The 22,415-nt window shown below is 47.3% G+C and overlaps 2 protein-coding genes across 5 annotated transcripts in view; one reads left to right on the top strand and one right to left on the bottom strand.

The window, feature by feature from the left end:
- Positions 1–662: 662 nt before the first annotated feature.
- On the top strand, positions 663–5,199 carry gins1 (GINS complex subunit 1 (Psf1 homolog)). 3 transcript variants are annotated; one of them, XM_088933815.1, is made up of 7 exons: positions 663–913; positions 1,467–1,531; positions 1,962–2,042; positions 2,173–2,263; positions 2,686–2,802; positions 3,784–3,858; positions 4,573–5,199. In XM_088933815.1, exons 1-7 carry the CDS (start codon positions 839–841, stop codon positions 4,639–4,641), a joined length of 573 nt encoding a protein of 190 aa, XP_088789941.1. In that variant the 5' UTR covers positions 663–838; the 3' UTR covers positions 4,642–5,199. The 3 variants fall into 3 exon arrangements, with proteins under 3 accessions (XP_088789941.1, XP_088789940.1, XP_088789942.1); XM_088933814.1 differs by having other exon boundaries at positions 1,962–2,060; XM_088933816.1 differs by lacking the exon at positions 1,467–1,531 and having other exon boundaries at positions 748–913; positions 1,962–2,060.
- An 82-nt stretch (positions 5,200–5,281) lies between these two features.
- The window catches only part of ninl (ninein-like), a 28,655-nt gene continuing 11,521 nt past the window's right edge, over positions 5,282–22,415 (bottom strand). Inside the window, exons 8-27 of one of the 2 annotated variants that reach the window (XM_088934295.1) lie at positions 21,969–22,136; positions 20,997–21,133; positions 20,144–20,284; positions 19,610–19,784; positions 19,106–19,216; positions 18,780–18,869; positions 16,827–16,968; positions 16,105–16,226; positions 15,489–15,829; positions 13,062–14,282; positions 12,263–12,367; positions 11,322–11,391; positions 10,523–10,795; positions 9,341–9,454; positions 8,879–9,025; positions 8,122–8,271; positions 7,895–8,008; positions 7,312–7,524; positions 6,675–6,788; positions 5,282–6,084 (exon numbers count right to left, since the gene is read on the bottom strand). In XM_088934295.1, coding sequence (XP_088790421.1) covers positions 5,893–6,084; positions 6,675–6,788; positions 7,312–7,524; positions 7,895–8,008; positions 8,122–8,271; positions 8,879–9,025; positions 9,341–9,454; positions 10,523–10,795; positions 11,322–11,391; positions 12,263–12,367; positions 13,062–14,282; positions 15,489–15,829; positions 16,105–16,226; positions 16,827–16,968; positions 18,780–18,869; positions 19,106–19,216; positions 19,610–19,784; positions 20,144–20,284; positions 20,997–21,133; positions 21,969–22,136 — 4,140 coding nt within the window. In that variant the 3' untranslated portion in view covers positions 5,282–5,892. The remainder of the gene's footprint in view (positions 6,085–6,674; positions 6,789–7,311; positions 7,525–7,894; positions 8,009–8,121; positions 8,272–8,878; positions 9,026–9,340; positions 9,455–10,522; positions 10,796–11,321; positions 11,392–12,262; positions 12,368–13,061; positions 14,283–15,488; positions 15,830–16,104; positions 16,227–16,826; positions 16,969–18,779; positions 18,870–19,105; positions 19,217–19,609; positions 19,785–20,143; positions 20,285–20,996; positions 21,134–21,968; positions 22,137–22,415) is intronic. The other variant, XM_088934296.1, reaches the window with a different exon arrangement.

Genomic DNA, 22,415 nt, shown 5'->3' with positions numbered 1-22,415 from the left:
GCACGCCCCTTCCGCTCACAGAAAGCCATGTGTCCGTGAGGGACTGGCTCAAGGCATATGAAATGAATACATGAAGCCACTATCCCTCTCTTCCACATGGTAGTCTTCACCAAAGACACACGGCACGGAATCCCCGTGATTAGTTTAGCTAGAAAGGAGTAGAAACTTTCGATGCTTTCTGTTTCAGACTATCCTTTAGCTGATTCAACAAATCTTCTACAAGGAGAAAAAAAACAACTATTATTTCCTGTAACGGCACGTAGCGAACCCATAAGATGCCCCCCCCCCCAATAATTGATCCCCACCGCACGCTTTTGGGTTTGGGTTGCATACGAGCATCAGAACAATCAGGAGTGGGTTCCTATTCATAAAACTGTTTTTTTTTTTCAAACATCTGATTGTAATGTCTTTCTCCTAACTCCAGGAACTCGCGGAAGCGAGTCATTCAATCCGGCAGCAACAACCCTTTGACGATTAACCCTCCGCCGCCCGGAAGAAATGACTGCACCCGTGTCTTCAGATTGCTCCGATTAATCCGTACTGTAAAGACGAGCAACAGCAATATCAAGAGAAACAACGGCATCTCGGAGGCCTTCCTCAAAGGCCACGGCTGGTATACATATCGTTCAGCAAGCAAGACGGTTTGTCCCCGGCTGGGACCCGTAGTTCTGCGGCCTGCGCAGCAATAACAACCGTGCCCGCGAAAATCGCAGTGCTGTAGGTTTGTGCATCACGCTCGAAAAGTAACATCCCTTGATGAAGAAACCGGGAGTCGGCATCGAAAGGTCGCCGTTTCTCTGAACCGATTCATAAAACCGGACGCGTTTTCTTCCGCCACATGTTTGGTGAAAAAGCGATAGAGCTCGTCAGAGAGCTGGATCGTATCGGCGATGGCCAGTTACCGGCGTTTAATGTAAGTTTAGCTCCGTGTTCGCACGCCTCGTCTGCCGTTGTTTCATGTCTGATATATCGAGTCTGGAACAAGATATTCAGCCGTGTTGCTGAAGGTGACTCCCTTGCGTCCTTTAGTAACCGACTGGATGAGTTACTTGGTTCAAGTAGATTAAAAACTAAATGAGCCAGTTTACCTCATATCGGCGGCAGACGATCTTGTGTTCTTTGTCTCTCTACAAGAATTTCAGACGAACGTTATTATAATCTCTTGTATTTGAGTCATTATAGTCATTTTCACTATTCCTGGGAACATCAAAAGGCTCTAACAGTTGTTTTTTTCTGATTTTATGTGAGCTGCATGTCAAACAATCTACTTTGTTGACATGGTAGGAAAGTCTTGAAATGAGCAATATCATCTGCAAAATTATTGTTACACCTGACGGACCTCGATATAGCAATTTCAGTCCACTCGTTGAACATTTTTGTCATGAATGTACGTTAACAGTGTAAACTGATTTAACTTCACAGCATATTCATGTATAACATAACAGGCTGATTTTCTGTCGTTGCAGGAAGATGGGATTAGACAGGTTCTTGAAGAGATGAAGGCTCTCTATGAGCAGAACCAGAGTGATGTGTGAGTTACAGCTGTGTTACAGGCTTTGCTTTGTGGTTTTTATTTCGTTATGTAAAAGAGGTGGCAGGGAGCCCAGTATTTCTGTTCTGTTGCAGAGATGATGTTTTGTATGCATAAGTAAAATAAAGACAAGCCTAACCTCGGTATTCAAGGGCTGCTGTCCAGTTTGCTTTATTGGTCCTTAGAAAATCCACAGCATATATATGGAAAACAAGGAAAGACGGACAGCAGTTTATTCGGTTCATCACATAGTGAGTGAATTAAGGGCTCAGACAGAAAGACCACCAGAAACCCTCAGATCCTGCAGGACTGGAGTACTGTAATACGAGATGGGGGGGGGGGGGGGGGGAAGGGTCTGGTTGATAGACTTAATAGTCTTTTAGACAGTAGTTTTTAAACTACATTTTGTGTCTAAAATGCTCTGTTCCAGGAACGAGGCGAAGTCGGAGGGAGTGAGTGAACTGATCCCCACCATCAAGTTCCGCCACTGCTGTCTGCTCCGGAACCAGAGGTGCATCGCCGCCTATCTGTAAGCGCCGGGCTGTGCGTCCGCTCTTCTTCACACCAGTACTGCTGGCTCTTAGTCTTGCTCACGCGTGCTGTCAGTGACGGACCTGGCTTTGTTTCACCTCTCCACTCAGCTACGATCGCCTGCTCCGCGTGCGGGCTCTGAGGTGGGAGTATGGCAGCGTTCTGCCCACATCCATAAGGTTCCACATGAGCGCCGAAGAGGTGAGTGCAGGGACAGCGATGTCCTCCCGGTCCCGGCTGTGATCGCAAACCTGTTTCAGATTTTAAGACCCACGCCTGCCTGAGTGTGTAGAAGGAGAAGCTGGTGTGAGTGTGTGTGCGTCTGCGTGTGCCCTGCGATGGACTGGTGTCCCTTCCGGGGTGTATCCTAAATTGTGCCCGTTATTTGCTGGGACAGGCTCTGGCTCCTCTGTGATCCTGAACTGGATAAAGCAGTTAGAAAGTGGATGAATGGACCTTCTGTGGAGTTTTGCCTGGCCAGTGTCAGACGCTGTCTCCTAGGACCTCTGTTGGATGTGAAATGCCCTTAGTGCAGTTTGCTTGTGAGCCTTGATGGGGCAGCTTGCTGTCAGCTGGGAAAAATGCTGGCCGACAGCTTCTCGTAAACCTTTGTCCCCACTTAGCTGGAGTGGTTTAACCAGTACAAGAAGTCCCTGGCTACCTACATGAGGTCTCTGGGAGGAGAAGAGGGCCTGGATATCACACAGGACATGAAGCCCCCAAAGAGTCTGTATATTGAGGTAAGAATCGGACAGCTGTACTGGGAGAAAAAGCCCGATTGGAATTGAAGTTTTGTGGGCTGTGTTCGCCTGGTGGGCATTGTTATATATAAAATTATTGTAACTTTTCTGCCTCCTTACCCCCAAATGAATGAAAACTGTATTAAAGCTTTGAGAGCTGTAGTCACCTTGCAGGAACTGGACCCACAGTATATGAGGTGAGAAATGTATCAACAAGCAACCATTGTAAACTCCTGTTTTAACCACCAGGGGGAGGTGCTTCCCACAGTAATCCAAAGCCCTGGCCTCAGTTGCGCAATATTGACATTCAATATACATGTATGGCCGCAGACAGATTGAACCCTGTGTTTCTGGCTTCAGAAATGCCTACGTCCTGTGTGTTTTTTGTATAGGAAAGGAAATATGGTGAAAAGAATTATTTTCTCTGCTTGATCATTTGAAGTGGTTGCTGCTTCTGTCCACACAACCTGTAATACACTGAAGGAAATTAAGCCAACACTCCCACTAGAAAAAAAGGGACTGCTCCACAGCTGTCTGACTTCCTACAGTCCAGCTATTGGACAGTGAAACTCAAAAACTGGTTCAGCGTTGATGGTAATTAATGTCCCTGTTCAGCTTCGTTAGAGCTAAAAAAAGTAACCAGAGAACTACAGACCTCTTAGCCTAACTGGTCAAGAGTGGGGACCAAAACTGCATGAGACAGAGTAGAAGGTGAGAGTCACTGCTGTGGGGCACCATGGGTGGGTCAGAGGACAGTGGACGCAGCCCTTGTTCCTCCTAAGGTGACGAAGGGTCATAGCTTTGAGTGGAGTCCCTGAAATATCAAGTACAAACGTGGAGGGTGAGACGCAGGAACATGATTGGAACAGATAACTACTTCAAAATTCTCCTGCTCATCAACAGTAAATGTGTTCGCAGGCAAGAACCCCTGAAAATCTGTACGAGATGTTTTCTGATAAGGCTTGTGACTTTTCTCCAAAGGTCCGATGTGTTAAAGACCACGGGGAGTTTGAAATCGATGATGGAACCATCATCCTCTTGAAGAAAAATAGCCAGGTATGAGTCCACCGGGGAGACGAGAGGGCGTGTTAGATTGAATTCCTGAAAACAGGTGTATTTATTATAATTCTCAATATTCTACAGTATTATATAAAGTTTGGAAACGGTATGTACTTAGTCCGTTTTCTAAAGGCTTTATCCAGTTCAGGGTCGCCACAGCCTATCCTAGCAAGTGATGGGCACAGGGCAGGCTCCAGCCTGGACAGAGCCAGTCCGTCACAGGGCACACCAACACAGACATGCACTCTCACACCAAGGCCAATTAACCCACCAGCACGTCTCTGGGCTGCGGGAGGAAATTGGAGCACCCCAACTCCACACAGACAGCACCCCTGGTCGGGAACTGAGCCCAGAGCCCCAGCGCTGCGAAGCAGCAAGGTTTAAGTGTTTGATCACTTCTAACAAGAATAAAAGGCAACTACCTTGGAACAGTTCCAAAAAGTATTTTAAATGCTTTATCCTTTCATCCAATAAATCCCTTGGTTACAGGGTTGTGTATTAAGCATATAAAACACATGATATTATTAAGAAAAATGAACTGTTAGTTTGTAATAAAAGGATATGCAATTTATCATCTTCTAACAAATGTATTAATGTCATTGCATGAAAAGACGCTTAGGAAGTATTCTGCAACCAGTTTCTCTTCCACCGTACAGCTTTGGGAAAACCTCGTTAGAAAGCTGTAGCTGGTAACAGTCTGGTCTTTTCCAGCACTTTCTTCCACGATGGAAGTGTGAGCACCTGATCCGACAAGGGGTGCTGGAGCACGTGCTGTCCTGACCGACAGGGGACCGACCCGCAGTGGCTTTTAAAAGGTCTAAAATCCTACATTTCCAACACCGGTGTGGGGGGGTTGTCCCGGCTTCAAACATGGACACTTGTGCTTGAGGGACTGTCCCTGGGACCCAATGGTAATGGTGTTTTCCAAGGTCAAGAAAAACAACCTGTACTTTAATTCCATGGCATTCACATGAGCTGAACATTTACACTGTGGTCTTGTATGTGTTGTTGGAACAGCAGGATGGGAGTGACAGTATTTGATAAATGCAAGGTTAGAAAACTAGTGCCACTCTGTACCCTTTCAAAACCCACAGCTCCTCTGCACCAGGGTCAAATTATTTAGCTCTTTGGGAACTGCATCTCTTCCTCATGAAGGATAGGGGCAAATAGCTTGATAAAGGTAGGGACTGCACTTATTTTACATGTAACATTGTCTTAATGGTTTTTTTGCATGTTTTTGTTTAACATTGAAATATTCTTCTCATGGACTGATTTTAAAACCTCTGACAAATCCTAGAGATTACTGGAGAAAACCAAATAAAATTGATTAAATACAAAGCATCCATAGTCTTTTTATCCTGAAGCTACCAGTCTGTAAAACACACCACCGAGGTCCAGAGGGTCTGAATTAAACTTCCTCTTTTACTTCAAAATATTTTAATACTTAAAACATGAATAACTTACATACAACAAGGTCTTAACAGCAGTGCATTGAGTTTAGAAAGGTGTGTGCATATATTCAAAAATATTTTCAGAAAAACCTAAATGTTTTATACACACTTGTATAAAAAAAACTGTACACGTTCCTGCACATTATGAGCCAATTAAGACTTTTGTAACACTTCATTGAAAAGGAGAAAAATATTCCCCTTCTATGCTGGTTGAATTATACATTATCTCTTCAGTTGATTTAGATACTTCACAAGTGCCTGTCTCATGTTGTCTAACCATAATACTTAATGTAATTTTACATCTTTACATCAGTTTTATTTTGATATGGAAGTAACATCACACAATCTCCCAGTTTTTTTGAGAAAATAAGAATGCTGTGAGATACAAGGTGGAGCTGTAGCCCTGTCTGTCCAGGCTGAGACCCGGAGCAACTGTGGGGAGCTGTCCAGGGCCGGCTGAGCTCTGCTGCGTCATGGGGCTGTTGGCGCACCAGCTGCCTCACATAATGACTTCGCTTTCTTGCAACACCTGTCTTCAGACAGAAAAACGATTGCCCAGCCCGGGTGACCATTCGGGACGCTAAGCCATGAGCGTCGCCGGCGCGATCTTCCGCAGCAGCCTGTTGAGGGCGGCGATCTTCTCCTCGAGCACGAAGTTCGTCTTCTCCACGCTCTTCTGCCGCTGTTCGGTCACCTGCAGCGCCTTCATCAGCTGGGAGTTTTCCACATAGAGGTCCTTCAGCAAAACATCCGACTTGGCATTCTTGGCCAGCTGGGAGAGCCAGGAAAACCTTGATTAATCTCTTTTCCTCATGCGCGCTGCGCTGAGCGCGGTACCCGAGGCCTGCTGCAGTGGATTACACTGTACATCGCAAGGGTAAGGCTAGGACTGCATACTGTCTAATGTTCTGCAATGACTTTAGAAAAAAGCAAACCAGTCTTATTCAACAGTTCTTAAACCAGCCAACTTCCTCAATGCTTCATCAGAAAATCAGAAGGGATAGTTCTACCATTTGGGCTTATTCACTTGATAGCCTTCCCGAATACAATTGACAGAATAACCTTTTTTTTTTAAGTTGTAGCACAATTGTTATTCGAGTTCTGTCTCACCCGTAGCTACAGCACATTAGTACTAGTTAGAAAACAGAACTCCTTTTGTATTGTAAAGTCCTATAAGGCATCTTTCTAAATGACAACCACAACACAAAACATTCTGGCAAAAGGGCGGTTGTGAAGTGTTACTTCCTGTCAGATACGATGACAGTTCCCTGACCCCAAAGGTTTATGCCAAAGCCAGACTTTGCCTGCCATCAGGTATCCCAGAGTACCGCGGCCCTGCTCTTCTCCCGAGCTGGGCCTCACCTGCTCCTTCAGCTGCTCCACCTTCTCCTGCAGCAGCTCCCGGAGAGTCTTCAGTTTGAGCTCCACCTCCTTCATCCTCTCCTCCGTTCGTTTCAGCACTGTCTCATAATGGTCCTGCGCAGGAAGGAGAGATTTCATACACCCGTCACCCCACTCTTTCCAAACCTTTCAAAAAGAACATGACTGCTTTCTAGGATTTGTGACAACTTTTATGCCACTGGAATCAGGAATTGTATCCAACCTGACCAGCCACCCCAGCCTGGAAGGGACCAGGTGCAACCGTGACGCACGTTCTTTCCCTTTCACTGTCGCTGCAGTCTGCAAGCAGCACAGGGCTTGCATGAACAGCCCTCTCAGATGGTGACCCCTCCGTGCGCTCGTCTTTACCCAGCCCCCGCAGGCGGTTTCAGGCTGCAGGGCGGACGTTGTAGCACAAGCAGTCGAGCTGTACGGTCTGGATTAGGAGCAGCAGTCGCTGTGAAGCCGCTTGCTCTGGGAAAGCCGCTCAGGAGCTCCCCTCCTCCCCCACGTCACCGACGTGTACTCGAAGAGCTGGAGGACCGCTGTCCTGACAGCCCAGAACAGGAAGCTCCCAGGCCAGGTTCCCACTGAGGCACGGTGCCGCCCGGTGCCGTACCTGCTGCAGGCCCATCTGCGTGCTGGCCTGCTCCACCTGGGCCCTGAGCTGCTCCTGCAGCTGCTGCCCGCGCCGGCGCTCCTCCGCCAGCCGGGCCCGGAGCTCGGCCTCCTGCTCCCTGGACAGTGCCGCACCCGCCCGCTCCCTCAGCTGCTGCGCCTCCCGCGCGTGCTGCGAGCGCGCCAGGGCCAGGGCCGCGCCAGCCTGCAGGAGCTGCGACACACAGACACACACGCCCTTACTCCCCGCAGACCTGCCCCTCTCAAGAGCACGTCCCTCCTATTGTCGCAGTTTGCTCCTGCCAGGAGCTAGCTCTGCTTCCGACATCAAAGAAGAGACCAAAATAGTGTAGCTCCTAAGAAGCAACAACAGTTGGAGACTTCCTGTGAGCCTTTTACTGATGCAGTTTTACACATTTAACAGTCGCGCGACTAGGTAAACTCTACTTAAATATTTTTTAGCAAAGCAGAAATGTAGACCAAGTCTATCTGCAGCTGCAGAAGATATTTGAGACTAGGGCAAAAGAATCGTAGGCTGCACCCTAAAGGTTCAAGACAACACTTCTCGGTTCCCCAGGCAGTACCTGATCCTGAGATTCCTGCAGCTCTGCCTCCAGCTCTGCCTGCTTGCTCTTCAATGCCTGGCACTCCTGCGTCACCTGGCCCAGCTCTGCCTCATGAGCCTGCAGCAGCTCCACCTGCAACAGGCACAACCTAACTTGTGCATCCTGAAAACCGGACTCCACATCCACACGCTGTCAGGGGCAGCCGTCCAGCACGCAGCGTCCATTTCCTGCGGTGCCTGGCTTACCTTCTGCAGGAGCTCCTCGTGCTGTGATCTGAGGGCCTGGTGCTCTTTCCTGAGGGACAGGACCTCCTGTTGCTCACGCTGCCGATGGGCGATCTCAAGCTGCTCGTTCTCGTGACACAGCCTCTGGACACTGGCCTCCAGCTCCTGGACCTGCTCAGATGCACATGCAGCCTTGAGAAGTGTCATAACTATGGAAAAGCTACTCCCATGGGTATAGCCTGGGTGCTGAAGATAAAAGCACCCAGTTTGTAACCCCAGAAAAAAAAGTTCTATATGTCCGTCCATCCTCAAACAGCTTAATCCAACACAGGGTTATGGTGGAGTCAGGGTAAGCAATGGACGCAAGGCAGGATTCACCCTGGATGGGACGCCAGTCCATTACAGTCCAGACAGACAGAAAAACACACTCATACCAGGGCTAATTTCACCAGAAGCTAGTTAACCAACCAGTATGTCTTTGGGCTGTGAATGGAAACTGCAGCATCTGGAAGAAACCCATGCAAACACTGGGAGAACATGCAAACTCCACAGCCCAGAGCCCAGGAACTGAACCCAGGGCCCCAGCACTGCGAGGCAGCAATGCCAACCACTGTGCCACCCTGCTGCCGATACGTTTTCTATGTGAAACAGAAAAAACATTTCAGTCGTGGCCTAGAACTGCTGTGGTTTGCAAGTGCACGGTGCTTCTTTGGAACAGGTATGGCTGCTGCCTCCCAGCTACCTGGTGCTCTTCCAGATGGTGTAACTGTGTCACTACCTTGTCCTTGGCCTCCTGCAGCATCTCCTGACTGGCTGCGGCGTCCTCAGCGAGACGGGTTTTATCTCGGCCTGCTGCCCGGAGCTCAGAGTGCAGCTGCTCTGTCTGGGAGTCCAGGGCTTGTAGGGAGGCCTGCAACGTCTCCATCTGTGGAGCAAGGCCACACAGTGCGAGGTCAGAATCCCTCCGAGGTCCGACACCTCAGCCAGCCGCTGTATTTGGAAAGATCTCCGCAGCTCAAAAGAGTTGCATCATTATTATAATACATGACTGACCGTTTCACTCTAACAAACCGAAATGAGTGCCTGACGTCAGACCTGAATTGCAAGTTTGCTTAGGACTGTTAGTTGAGTTTTGTATACTTTCAAGTCGTTATTTTAATTTCACTGTGTAGTGGGTGTGTAACTTATTTAAACAGACCCCACACCATGCTGTGTAACTGTGCTGCAGCCAGTGCCTTACCTTGCGGTTTCTCTCCTCCGCCTCCTCCAGCAGCCTCTGCCGGTCCTGCTCCAGCCACTGGTGTTTCAGAGCCAGGCTGGACAGCTCCGACTCCAGGTCCCTCAGGCGCGACAGCTGAGGCATATTTCAACACCCAATCAGTACTTCAAATGTGCTTTCACAGCTAATTCGAAACAGGTATAGAGTTACGACTCTAATTAAAAAACTGTGCCAATCTTGAGAACATGGAGTTGTTTCACTCTGGTGCTTCTCTTGGGGTTAGAGCTGACAGAGCAGTAGAAGATATAAAAACGTTATTAGTAATTCAGCTCGAAGCAGATGATTAAAGGTTCTGTCCTGACATCCTATCTTCAGGCTTGTCTCAAACATCTCTTCTAAGAAAGGGATAACTGCTGGTAGTAGGATCTGCTCACGGTCTCCAATGGAAACCTGTCCAGCAATCAAAATGAGTCCTGCATTCATGGACGATGGTAAGGACCAATATATAAAATAGTTATATTTAACTTTTTTATTATAAAAGCTTTATATTTTTCAGTTTTGTATGAAGGTGGATATTGGGTGTTTGAGGGAACATTTTTGAGTTGGATGGAACTGAAGGAACCTGTGCCTGTCATGAGTTAACAATGAAGGCCTCAAGCCTCTTTTACCGTTTCTCCAGGGCCTCTCGACTGGAGGTGTAACTCCTGTATCCTACTCTTGATTTGGCAACATGAAAGGGAACGGGGGTCTTAGCTGATTGGGGTCTCGGTAAATTGCCCAAGGATGACCTAACTGCCTAACTTTCTGACGTTGTCTACACCTTACAAGGTAACAAACTGTTAATGACCAAACATTTAATGTTTTTTGTGAATGGACATTTTGCTCATTTTCAAGAATAAATGTCTGTGGCTGCCCTTAGGAAGGTTAACCTGTAAACCCTGTCTGTCCTCCTTTCTTCATTGCAATAAAGAAACCACCAGCTTGATTTACCAGAGTCGTCTGCTTTACTGAGGAAAGGGTCAGACAGAGCCGATCGCGGACTATAACACAGGAAGTAAGTGGAATTTAGTTTCTGTTCTACGAGTTTTCACCCTACGACTGTTTTCGAGGAACGAATTAGGCCTGTATGACAAGGGACTACTGTGCAGACAATAACGACTGCGAATGGCCGCCACCCTGCTCACGGCGCAGTCCTGGGCCCACCTTCTCCCTGGCGGCGCGGAGCTCCTGCTCCATCAGCTCACGCTGTCTCTGCCAGCCGGCCTGCTCGCCCTCCAGCCTGGCGACGGCCTCCCGCAGTTGCCCGGCGACCGCGGCCTCCTCCCCTGTCTGCCGGGAGGCCTCGGCCAGCCTCTCGCTGAGAAGCTGGATGGCGCTCTGGTCTGCCCTGATCTGGGAGGTCAGCTCGGCGTTCTCGCTGCTCAGCTGCAGGTTCCTGTTGCTCAGGTCCATCACCTCCTCCCTGCACCTGGTGTTCTGCCCAGGCACACACACATAAGCACGTCCTTATTTACTGGTTACTTCAAACAAAACCTAAATGTCACAGAACTATGCTGGCTTGCAGGATATTATACTTCAAGATCAAATTAACAGACTTTCTCCAAATTCTACTTTAACGACGGGAAACAAAAGAAAACTTAGACCGCACTTGGGCAAACCGCAGTATTTTCTGGGGGTTTTACAAACTCTAATGGACAACGTAGATTCTCCAATCCCAAATGCTTCCTGTCAGATGTCTTCTCTCTTCCTCACATTCCTCTTTCTGCATCCCTTCTTCACCTCAGGTCCCCCTCTGCAGCTACCCCTTGGTCAGCACGGGGATCTTGACCTCCTCATCCTACCCCCAGACTGTTAAGCATGTTATGCCAAAGCTTCTTATGGCTGATTCCTCAGTAATTCCTAAACACATGTTCCTAGAAGGTCTTGTCATCCCTCCTGAAATGCCATTAAAGTGTAGTCTCTAATGCTCTCTATATAACAGTCTACTTTGGAATTCACTTGCCTCTTGGGATATTAGCTCCGATTTAGCCTGAATTGTCTCCTTCTCACTCGTCATCTGCTCCAGCTGCTTTCTACAAAGTAAAGAAGTTGTAAAAACCTTTTAAACCTGCAAACAAAGACGGAAACTGCTTGAAGGGATTAAATGTTTCTGGCAGTATTAAAGATCTCACAAGACTCAAATCTCTCACAAGATGTTGGTTTATTACGCAAACACCCTTCTGCAATAAATATAATAAAACATCTTGCTTCAGTGCAGCAAGTTTTTTTTTCAGTTTGTACTTCTTATTTAATCAAAGAGGGTAAAACAGAAAAAGCACAGGGAAGGTTCTTGAGGTTAGACGTGAACCGGACGAGGTCATCATGAGCAGCATTTTATTTTTTTTTGTTATTTCTGCGGTAACACCTACTAACGCTTTTTACATGATCACCAAAATCTCATTTGACAGTTCATCTATTAGTACAATCTTCTTTAAAACGAGTCTCCGGGGCTGTAAAGTGACTCGAGGTGTTAAGGTGCTAACTGGTGCTCACATTGAGCTCCATCATCTAGACCTCCTGGGTTTGAGCCCAAGTCACGCATATGGGTGACTGGGACCTGGGTTCGTTCCACAAAAGAAGGGTTCCTGAAATCGCCCAGCTTTTGAAATATCTCAGGCAACCGCAGGCCTGTGCCGCCATCGTCGAGCGATGCTGCTCTTCCTCGGTGTCCAGTCCTGCCTTCACCGCAGGACTGCAGGAACCCTGAGGGTCAGTGGGAGGAGTCACGCCTCCCGTTCTCCTCTCCTGTGGTTACAGGGCTTCTGGCTGTGAGCCGAGACGACTCCAGACTGGGCTGCTAAAGGCCAAATGAATCTCAGAGGCGAGGGACCCCTTTTACTTTAGGAGGAAATTCATTACGCAAATTCATCGAATACAAACTGAAACAGCGTGTCTGAAACATACCGTTTTCTATTGACATCCACCTCTAGCTTCTGGGAGTCCTGCTGCAGTGCAGACAGCCTGTCTTTCAGCGTCGAGTTTTCACTGGTCAGCCTGTCCAGTTCCGCCCTGCAGAATAAACATGAGGGAATATGTGAGGAACCACAAGTTTCGAGTGCCAAATGCCAAGTAAGACTACGGCAGGAGAGCAATGTGTGTTGTGTGGCTTTCACATTTCTTTTCAACACTAAAAATGTTTTTCATTATTACAAGAATTTGATCATTCTCTAATGATAAGGCCTTGATATCATGCATTGTGCTTTGAACCTGCAACAGACTTTAAGGTTCTACAGTGGAAAACGTTTTTCAGGTTTCCATCAGTTTGTAACAAAAGGGATAAAAACGCACAAATGGTCTATTAATTATACAACTTTGTGACTGTAGAAAGTGTGCACCCTCTTCAGCTTTTAAGTTGTTACAAGGTTTGCAGTTTTCCAGCTTATGATGTAAAATTAGCTATTAACAAAAAATCTTTTTAGCATGCTTTTTTGTAAGAAAAAATAAAAGTCTGTTAGTACAGTGCAATAAAAAGTTAATACGGATTTCCAAAATGCTCATTGGTACACGTCGATGCTTGACAGCAAATTAGAAGTTAATGATTCAGTCTTTTGCTTTTCATCTTATTAGTTAGTGGTATAAAAGTTACCTAAGAAGAAAAGGAAAATCACATACAGGATGCAGTCTCTGTTAGTTATTAATATGATCCAAGGGTGCATTTCAGTGCTGTAGATTAGTCATCCTTCAGCTATCAAAGGTCACAAACCTGTGTGTACCGTCTTCACCCATTACTGCCTCCAAGTCAGTTACCAGTTTTTCCATGTGAAAGAGCTGTTCCTTCAGTTTGTTCTTCTCCATCTCGAAATCTTGCTTTGCCTGACGTAGCTGCTCCTGTGCCTCCAATTCTGTCTGCTGCAACTTTATGACCAAGTCCTCCCTTTGCCTCCTCAGCTCAGACAACTCATCTCCTCTGGGCACCAGCCCAGCGAACAATGGCTGGTTTGTGTCTGTGGGGTTTCTCGGGAGTTTGTCACCGATTTTAAGCAAGTCCTCCATCTTTCTGATTTCGGACATTAAACGGTCTTTTGCTCCGATCTCGGAGTCGAGTAGGACCTGCAGTTCATTGATCAGGCTGTCCTTCTGCTGTAACTGAAACAACAAGCCTTTAGTTTCTCCCGTTGGCAGTGACAATTCTCCATCTCTCACTAGCTGATTTGAAAGACTAGCCAGCTTTATGTAGACTGGTAGGAAACACCTGTTCTCTTCCATCTCTGAGTCCACATCTGTCACAACCTCAAGAATTCCCTTGTCTTCCTGCTCCAAATGGTTCTGAAGGTTTTGTTTGCTCTTCCTCAGATCCTCTAAATCCTTATCTTGATCTTTATTCTGGGCATTCAACTGCTCATCAACAATACTTTGATTTTCCAGCTTCTCCACAAGTCCTCCTTTGTCCTCCCCTACAAACGTTAGTTTGTCTGTTGGCAGAAGCAGTTCTTCTTCTGTGTTTTTCAAGAGATCCTGAGCATTTTGCAACTTTCTTTGCAGAAGAAGTAACTCATCTTCCTGGGCCTCTAACTGTGTTTCCTGCTGGTGACAGACAGCGGACTGATCACTGTAGTTCTCCTGAAACATCTTCTTTCCCTTCAGCTGAGATTCAGGTCCGGCCTGTAAGAAATTCCGATCATCCGTCTGCTCCACGTGCATGCCGAGAAGCCCGCCTTCTCCCTTTGCCCCCGTTTCCAGTTCCTCTTCCTGGAGTTCCACAGTGAGTTGTTGGATTTCAGTGATCTGTTTGTTTTTCCCGCTTTCCAAAAGTGGCTCCTGCTCCCTGGATTCCCACCGAATCCTCTCCCGGTCACAGTGCTCCTTGAGGCTTTGACGTTGACTCTTTTCGTGGCACAGCTGGTGCACCAGTGTCCTCAGGCTTTCAGCATGCTGGGATTCCCTTTCGGACAACCTTTGCTCTATTTCCTCCGCTGCTTCTTCCCTACAGACAAACACTCACGTCTTACACGTTGACGATTATTAAAAGGGAAATATGAAACTAGGCTGCATGCAACACTCGGTGCTGAAATAGGCGGAACAAGAAACCATCCTTTTTTCCCCCCGAGTTTACCCTACAGAGCTCCTTTTCTCATTTCTCATACGAAAAACAAAAAATATAGATCAAAATACTGAGATTTTTCATTTGATGTTCTATTCTATTGTATTTTATGTTCTATTTCAGCTTAGTCAGGTATAGCTCGATGCTTAAATTAGGCACCACATATTTTTGAGGTTGACGTGACTACAGTAATGTTCATTTCTACAGCCCAACAAACATGAATTAAATGTGACATTTCTTTAAAGTGGATCCTCTCAGCAGTTGAAGGGGGTAATTATTTAGCATTTTGTGTTATGTGATGCATTTCAGAGTGTCCGGACAAGAGTATTCTGTTGTGATAGTGTGTAAAAATTAATGTGGGTGGTACACTGGTTAGCATTGCTGCCTCCCAGTGCTGCGGCCCTGGGTTCAATTCTAAATCTGTCCGTGTGGAGTCTGCAAGTTCTTCCCGCCTTTGCATGAGTTTCCTCCGGGTGCTCCAGTATCCTTCCACAGTAATACTATGTACTTTTTACTCAATAAAAAGTAATACTGGTAGGTTAATTGGCTTCTGAGAATATTGATTCCGGTGTGAATGTATACATGTCTGTGTCAGTGTCTGCCCTGCGCTGGTCTGGCGTCCTGTCCAGGGTGTACCCTGCCTTGTGCCTGCTGCTTGCTAGGACTGGCTTCGGCTCCCCCATGACCCTGAACTGGATGAAGTGGTTAGAAAATGGATGGACGGAAACTAATGATGTCAGATTTCTCACACAACCCTGGCAAAAACCAGTGAGACGGGTCCGTCAATCCCATTAATGCGTCATCAACGTTAAGTTTTGGGTGAGGAATCAAAACTGCAAGAAAACGGTGGCATGCAGTGAAAACTGGTCAGTGTAATTTGAACTCTCCGCGTGGGTCGATCTGCATTCAGCAACACTAGGGTCCAACATGCACCGGGGATCTGCGGTCCTGAATCTTCAGCTAAAGATTTCATGCCTTGGGACACTCACTCCATGGAAAAGCTTTCTTGGTTTTTCTTAGCACAACGCCAGGATAAGAAGTCTGCCCATGTGTGCTGCTATAAGGAAGGAGAAAACAACGACCGCTAACCTCATCTGCTGTAACTCTCGCTCCAGCTTCCGCGTGAGCTCCTCCTCCAGCTGGTCCTTCTCCGCCGTGAGGCTCTGGACCAGGTGGGAGATCTCCTTGGCGTAGCTCTGCTCCAGCTCGGCCCTCTCTCGGAGGAGTCTCTTGTCGTGCTCCGGCCCCCAGGAGGGCAGCGGGGACTTGAGCCCCGCCACGGCCTCCTGCAGCCGCTCGCTCTTCTCCTCCAGCTGCCTCTTCTGCTCCTCCAGCTCGCTGATCTCCATCTTGAAGCCCTGCTCGATGTCCTTGCGCTCCACCTCCATGTTCCTCTTCATCAGCTCGATGCTCCGCTCGTAGAAGTTCACCTTCGGAAAGATGCAGACTCAGGCTTCTGTGTCGCAAATTCCTTTACAGTGGAGCTGCTGCATGAAGCCACTAGATGTGTCCTACAGGGAGAATCCCTTTCTGCTTATTAACCTTCTAAGCCCCCTCAGAATACACCAAGAATTTCTTAGCCGACAAGCACGAGCCACTACATGATTTTAACAGAAGCTTTGGAGTATCGATCATGTCTGCTGTTTCATGGCGACAGCATCGACTCAAGCCGCAGCGCATTCCCAGACCCAAGCTGTGTTTTCACCTTGGTCTCCAGCTGTATCTTCAGATCCTGCAGCTCCTGCTGGTGCTTTTCCTTCAGCTGCTGCACTGCCAGCTCTGTCTCTATGCTCATGTTTTCCGGATCCTTCTCAGGAGAGATCGGACCTACAAGACACGTCCAATACTATGACAGATAGCAAACGTACTTGGTCTGCGCTGCACATCAGCCATAACTGCCTGAAGTGATGCTCTGTTTTCAGACACAAAATAACACTGTACTCTTACGTAGCAGCACCCAGACTCCAGCAACACCGCCCAACAACCCTCCTGCCTCAAGAACAGCCCTTCTCCTTTGGACCCGAATCATCGCATGAGGAAAATAGTACAGAAAAGTTGCACAACACAGAATTATTCCAGAGCAGTGGTTCCAAATCCTGGTTCCAGCTTTTAAAACAGGTTGGAGCTTTAACTGTTGTATTTTGTAAGTGTGATAAAATCCCAAACCTGTGAGTAGAAAAGAAATGCAAATATTCAATTGAAGCAACTTCTCAGTTCAATTAAGGCTTCAATGATCTAATGAAGGGGGATGGAATGAAAACCAGTAGGTGTGTGAGAGTCACCCGGACCAGGAACTGGGAACCACTGCCCTAGAATGAGCTATCAAAGGTAAAACAAAGGCAGGGCTTCAGCTTTCACCGCTGTTTATGAGGGGCTCATAGCTTTCACATATTGCGGAGGGCGGAGAGCACAGGCCGCGAGGTTTACCTGAGTCAGTGAGCGCTGCCCGGCCCGCAGCTCGGGGGTCGCCGGACCCGGTGTCCTGTCTGTGACGTGACCTTCTGTCTGCCACCTGGCCCCGCAGGATCTCCAGCTCTGTGTGCAGCTCGTCATTCCTGTCCCGCAGCTCCTGTGTCGCACACGGCACAGACAGTGTCAGCGGAGCTCAGACTGCACCGCCAGGCTCACTTATCCTTTCAGCATTGGTCACCAGCATGAAATAATGCAGACTACTCGAAAACCACAAGGATGCTTCCAGGTCAAATCACCTCAAAGGTCTGAAAGACAGATCCTAAGAGCCACTGCTGGGATGTGGTGGGGGCAGGAGTGTTCTGCATTTCTAATGTTCGATTACACAGTTTTGTCAAATATTCAGAGCATGGGAAAAATGTGCACTAGTAAGCACAGTGCTTGTGAGCTGAGTGGCTTGTCTCATCGGAATGGCAGAAAAAAGGCCTTGTGCCATTAAGTGCAGAAAGCTGCAGCAGTTCTCTGTTCGCCATTGCATCAAAAAATGTTTAAAAAATGCAATGAAGAGCTTGAAGTGGCCAAGCAGGAACTGAGGAACTTCAGCAGAGAGATTCCCTGCCTTTTCTTGACTGATCTTTGTGTGAACAAGCATTTTGCGTACTCAACAGTTTAGAGGAATCAGCTGAAAGAAATACAGATTGTTGAAAAAATAATGAAAAAAATGTTAAATCTCGCTGCAAAGTCCAAGGTGCTCACCTCCCCCAAAATGTTTACAGACTCCTTTTAAATGATCAGTTACAAATATGACTCAGCTACTGACAGTCAAATAAACAAAAAAAGACAAATAAGACATGACACAATTGCACAACACCAATCTAACCTTTAAACTAAAATCCATAAACAGTTGAAAAAGCTGGTTTTCTCAAAAGTTATTTTCTTCCCAACCAGAATGAAGGTTACGTCATAAAGAACTTTTGAAAGGAGTGACAAACCTTTCTAAAAACTCAATCCTTTTTCAGAAAACAGAAAGGCAAACAGAAATGTCTCAGTCTATAACATGCAGAACATTCACAGTGACTTTTTAACATCTAATCTTATGCTTCAATTTTACTCAAAACATTAGGGTCGACATATTAAATAAAGTGTAGCACATGACGCATGGCACAGAAAATCAAACTGCTCACCTTCACCTTCTAGACTCCCAAATAAAAGCAAGCATTAGAACAAAAGAGAGAGATATAAGGAGGATTGGACTTCCGACCAGTGAAGGTGGAAGAACTGTAATGATATGGGTGGGGTTTTGATGATTTATGGGTGTAATCTTTAACGATTAAAAGTGGCTTCAGTTTTTAATCCGTTTCAGCACACATAATGAGAAAAGAGAGAAAAAGTGAAAAATAAAGTCCTAACAACAATGGAAAATTAACCAAAACCAAGAGGCTAGGAATTCAGATCTGCAGCACATGCAAGCTATAAATGTGCAAGAAGGTCATCAACTGGCCTTCCTGGCTTTTGTTCAAAGCAGCGAGTGACGCCTCCGACATGCCAGGCGCCTGCGAGAGATGCACTGCTCCTCCAACCAGCACTGACTCTCCTGTCAGACACCACAGAGGTCACCCTGTGTCAAAAGATGACCGGCTCCGTCAGCAGAGCGTGTTAGAGGGGCAGGTCTGAAGATCCACTTCCCAAGCCTGCGGGATCACTAGAGCCAGATCTTATCCTTTATGTAGAAGGAGGCAAAGTGAGAGAACAAGGCTCTCCATTGGTTGGGACGCTGGTCAACTGCAAGGTAACTCCATAACAACGCTGACGCCTGTTTACAGAGCCAAAGGAGCTGAATCAACTGTAGTTAACTGCCCTGCTCAAGGACATAACAGATGTTCACGTTGGCATGAACAATCCTCCAGTAATGTGTCCAGAGCTCTCAGCTCCCCAGAACCCTGAGGGCTCCAGCTGTGTTCACACACTTACCCGGCACTGCAGCTCGTACTCCTTTATTATCTCCGCGAAATGCTCCTCCTGACCCAGCAGGCCAGAGCCGTGGGGATCCAGAGCTCCAAACTGCCAACCGATAAAAAAAAAAAATTCAGTTGTCTAAACAAATATTGGACAGAAAAAGCAAAATCATCTTAAGACTTTCTGTGAATGGATATCTAATTCACGATTACCATCAAGAACTTCAACTGCACAGCATTTAAAGTCTATATATATGAAACGGCTGACAGTAACATGAAAAACTGAGCATCCACATCAACACACTCAATAAACAAACATAAGAGGTGGTGTTTTATGTTTACCTTCGACATGAGCAGATTGTCCAGGTCCTTCTGCAGTTTGGAAATGGTTTTCTCCGACTCTGAGAGTTTTTTCCTCAGTTCATTCACCTCCTTCTCCAAGTGGCTGTTCTCCTGTTAGATAAATGGGGTAGGGAACACGTGTGGGTTAATCCAGATTACTCGTTACACCAGTGGTCAGTCTGTAATCTCTTTCAGAACGAAACATGGAAACAAACGTCCCTCTGAGCAAAACACAGCCTGTGCTGTACAGCAGCAAACACTGCCAGATAAAACTGGGCAAAAGACTGAGGCTGCAGTCACAGCCTCATAATCCCTGTTCCTAGTCTTATGACTTTATATCAAGGCATCGTGAATATTAAAGACGAAGTAAAACCCACCAGGCCTGTCTCAGCATTGTTGTGCCACACATACAAATTGCACTACAGCCTCTATAATAGACATCATCAGCTGACAGCTGATTCGCCAAATGATGCTGCAGTGTGCAGTCTGCCAGCGTGACCTCACCTCAGCAGCTGCAGTAACGTCTGCTCTCAGGCTGGTGTCCTCCGCCCACAGAGTCGCCAGGTCTTCCTCTAGCTTAGCCTTCTGCTGGTTCGCCTGCTGCCAGAGCAGCTCATTCTCTCTCTCCAGGTCACTCCTGATGGCAGACAGCTTGTCCCTGTAGTCCTGCTCAAGGTCTCTAGAATTCAGGGGAAACCACCGAACGATGGAGGGTCACTCTCTGCTGCCCCTTCTCTGTGGGCAAACCCTCCATTTGAAATCAAAAAGATTTCTCGTCGTTGAGGATCGCTCCAGGTTCATCTCCTGCAAGGTGAGGAGAAACCCTGCTACAGCTACAGCCCCGCAGACACCATGTGGAACCTGAAACCAGCGCAGTCTCTTCACCCAGAGCTCTGTGCCACGTATCCCCTGGTGGAACCAGTCTAGCAAGCAACCAGGGTGTGTTGCTTTAGTCCAGTTCCCGGCGAACCTGACGAGCGGGACAGGATGTCAGAAATGCCTGGCATGTTTAAGAAGGAGAAGGAACTCAGGTCTTACTTGATCTTGCTTTCGTTGAGAGACTCCATGGCAGCGTGCCGGTCGTCCACCTCCCTGACCAGCTGCAGGTTCCTCTTCTCGGCCCGCTCCAGGTCCGCCTTCAGCTTGTCTCTTTCCTTGCAGGCCTGCTCCGCCTGGACACTGCGCCACAGACAGACACGACAGCAGGACAACTCCTCAGCCTCCTGCTCCCACTGCAGCACAGGATCTTCCCTTCTCCAGCTCGGAGCCATTTAAACAGCAAGAGCGCCCCTGCCGGTGACACTTAGCCAGCGTGGCTTGAGCGCCACAGCGATGCTTTCAGGCCATGGTGATTGAATCTTGGTATAAGTATATCGCCAACATACTTGCGAATCCACAGAAAGAAAATCAAAGTACAGCAGGGTGTACCTGTGCTCTTTTTTTAGTCGGAAATATGTGTTGAATACAAATATTAGCGGCTCTGAGCTTAGAGATTGGAGAAAAAAAGACCAGTCCTGCCGAAGTGCTCTGTCTGTCAAATGAACAGGCATCTTTGCCAGCTGAGGCTCTGGAGCAGCCAGAAACAGTTGGGAAGACTCCTTATAACGTCACTCACTTGACACCAGATAAGACACAGAAATGAATGCCTACTGGTAGCAAACATCCTTTTATTATGGACATCCTGGTTAAAGTAGGAGAGTAGACATTCTTCTACTATGGACCTTAATCACTTTGGTGGAAAATGAAGTGCTGTACATTTATGATGAGGGCTGCTGTATACCAATTGCAGTTCGATTTCTTATTGCTTTTTTTTCTTATAATATAAAGCAAAAAATTATAACCTGCAAATGCCCATTATTAGGTAAAAACGGAACAAAAGGATGAGTCTTACTGCAGGAACTGGATTTCACTTTTGTATGAGATGAGTGCAGCTTGATGGATTCCATTGGCGCTTGAGAGCAGCTCATTATCCAAAGCCAGGGTCAGCTCTGCCAGGCTGAGCTTCTCATCCAGGGGGAACTCCAGGATCTAGGGAGACGCGTGACAGGATTATTCCACTCATCCCACAGGGCTCAGGTGAAGGAGTGAGAGAGAATGGAACCGGGGGCAGTGAGTGCATGGACTATTCAATCTCTAATCGATTGCTGCGCTCGACAATAAATGTGATCGAGCCACTAACCTATCAAGCAAAAACTCATTTTCAAATAAAAAGGTTTTAGGTTGATAAAGACTACAAACCAATTTTTTTTAAAAACTGCACGTGGACAATTCCTTCTTGCCAGGTGAATCAGCTTGTTTCCTTTCAGCCCGAAAAGTGATTTGATGAACACAAGGATAATGTAGCATTTCAAGTGAAAAACACCTCAGTCAGACTCGCTCAACCAAATAACAGATAATCACGTCTTGCATTATTAACTCTGAATCAGAACAGAATACGATTATTATGGCCCCTACATCTGCTCCAGTTCTATTTAATTTCCTTTCATAGATGAAATATTGACTGTGGAGTCTAAAAATAAACACATAAAAGCGTAAAGTGACGTCACTGGGCTCTATGAATACAATACCATTACAGCCACAGAATCTTTAATTCCTGGAGGACACATCCAGAGCTCATCCCAGGGTGAACGGAACTTGTCTAGCTGGCACCGTCACAGAGCAGCCTGACCTAAACCAGCTTCCGTGGAGTTTGAGCCACACAGTTCCTGACAAACTGGCTGAGAGACTGTTGCCGCAGAGAGGGGAAAGAAGGGCTGACTGAATGACCAAGCAAGTTGGAAATGAAGGTCTTTAAGACTGCAGTACCTAGCACTGCAGTGCGGACTCTTCCGAGGGGATCCTGGGCTCTGGGCTGGGAACGTACCTGCAGGATGTCCTTGCCGTTCCTGATCCCCTCGCTGCTCCAGATGCCGATGACCTGCTCCGCGCTTGCACCCCCAGAGCCGTCGTCCAGGCAGGACAGTAAGCGGGGCCCCACGGTGGTGGAGAGGACAGAGGGGCGGGCCGACCTGCTGGCGCTGTCCTCGAAGGCCTGCGGGCAAGAGAAGACCCACCGCGCTGTCAGGAGTCCCGTCCCACCACCCACCGGACAGCCGCAGCAACGCAGGCGCAGGGCTTTACTTCCACGACTGCGAGGCCTGTTACAAGCTCATTAAGAGAGAATCATGCAATCTGGAGAAGTTAAACAAAAAACTCTTCCAATTGGCAAAGAGTTAACTTGAATCTTAATATTCCGCCCTATAAATCAAGAGACCAGAGTCTGCACTATTTCTGTTATGTGTCTCGGCCTTCCTCGGGACCCCGTTGCATT

This window comes from Atractosteus spatula, chromosome 15 (genome assembly GCF_055471065.1).
Source record: "Atractosteus spatula isolate fAtrSpa1 chromosome 15, fAtrSpa1.hap1, whole genome shotgun sequence".
In the NCBI taxonomy this organism is placed as follows: Eukaryota; Metazoa; Chordata; class Actinopteri; order Semionotiformes; family Lepisosteidae; genus Atractosteus; species Atractosteus spatula.
Note: the sequence above shows the minus strand (reverse complement) of the source record. Positions and strands in the feature narration are given on the sequence as shown.

Excerpts from the sequence above, each read along its gene's own strand:
- gins1 (XM_088933814.1), top strand. The coding sequence starts at position 839 with ATGTTTGGTGAAAAAGCGATAGAGCTCGTCAGAGAGCTGGATCGTATC. Across the intron at positions 2,061-2,172 it reads AGGTGCATCGCCGCCTATCT|CTACGATCGCCTGCTCCGCG; the intron begins GTAAGCGCCGGG and ends CTCTCCACTCAG. Across the intron at positions 3,859-4,572 it reads TCTTGAAGAAAAATAGCCAG|CACTTTCTTCCACGATGGAA; the intron begins GTATGAGTCCAC and ends GGTCTTTTCCAG.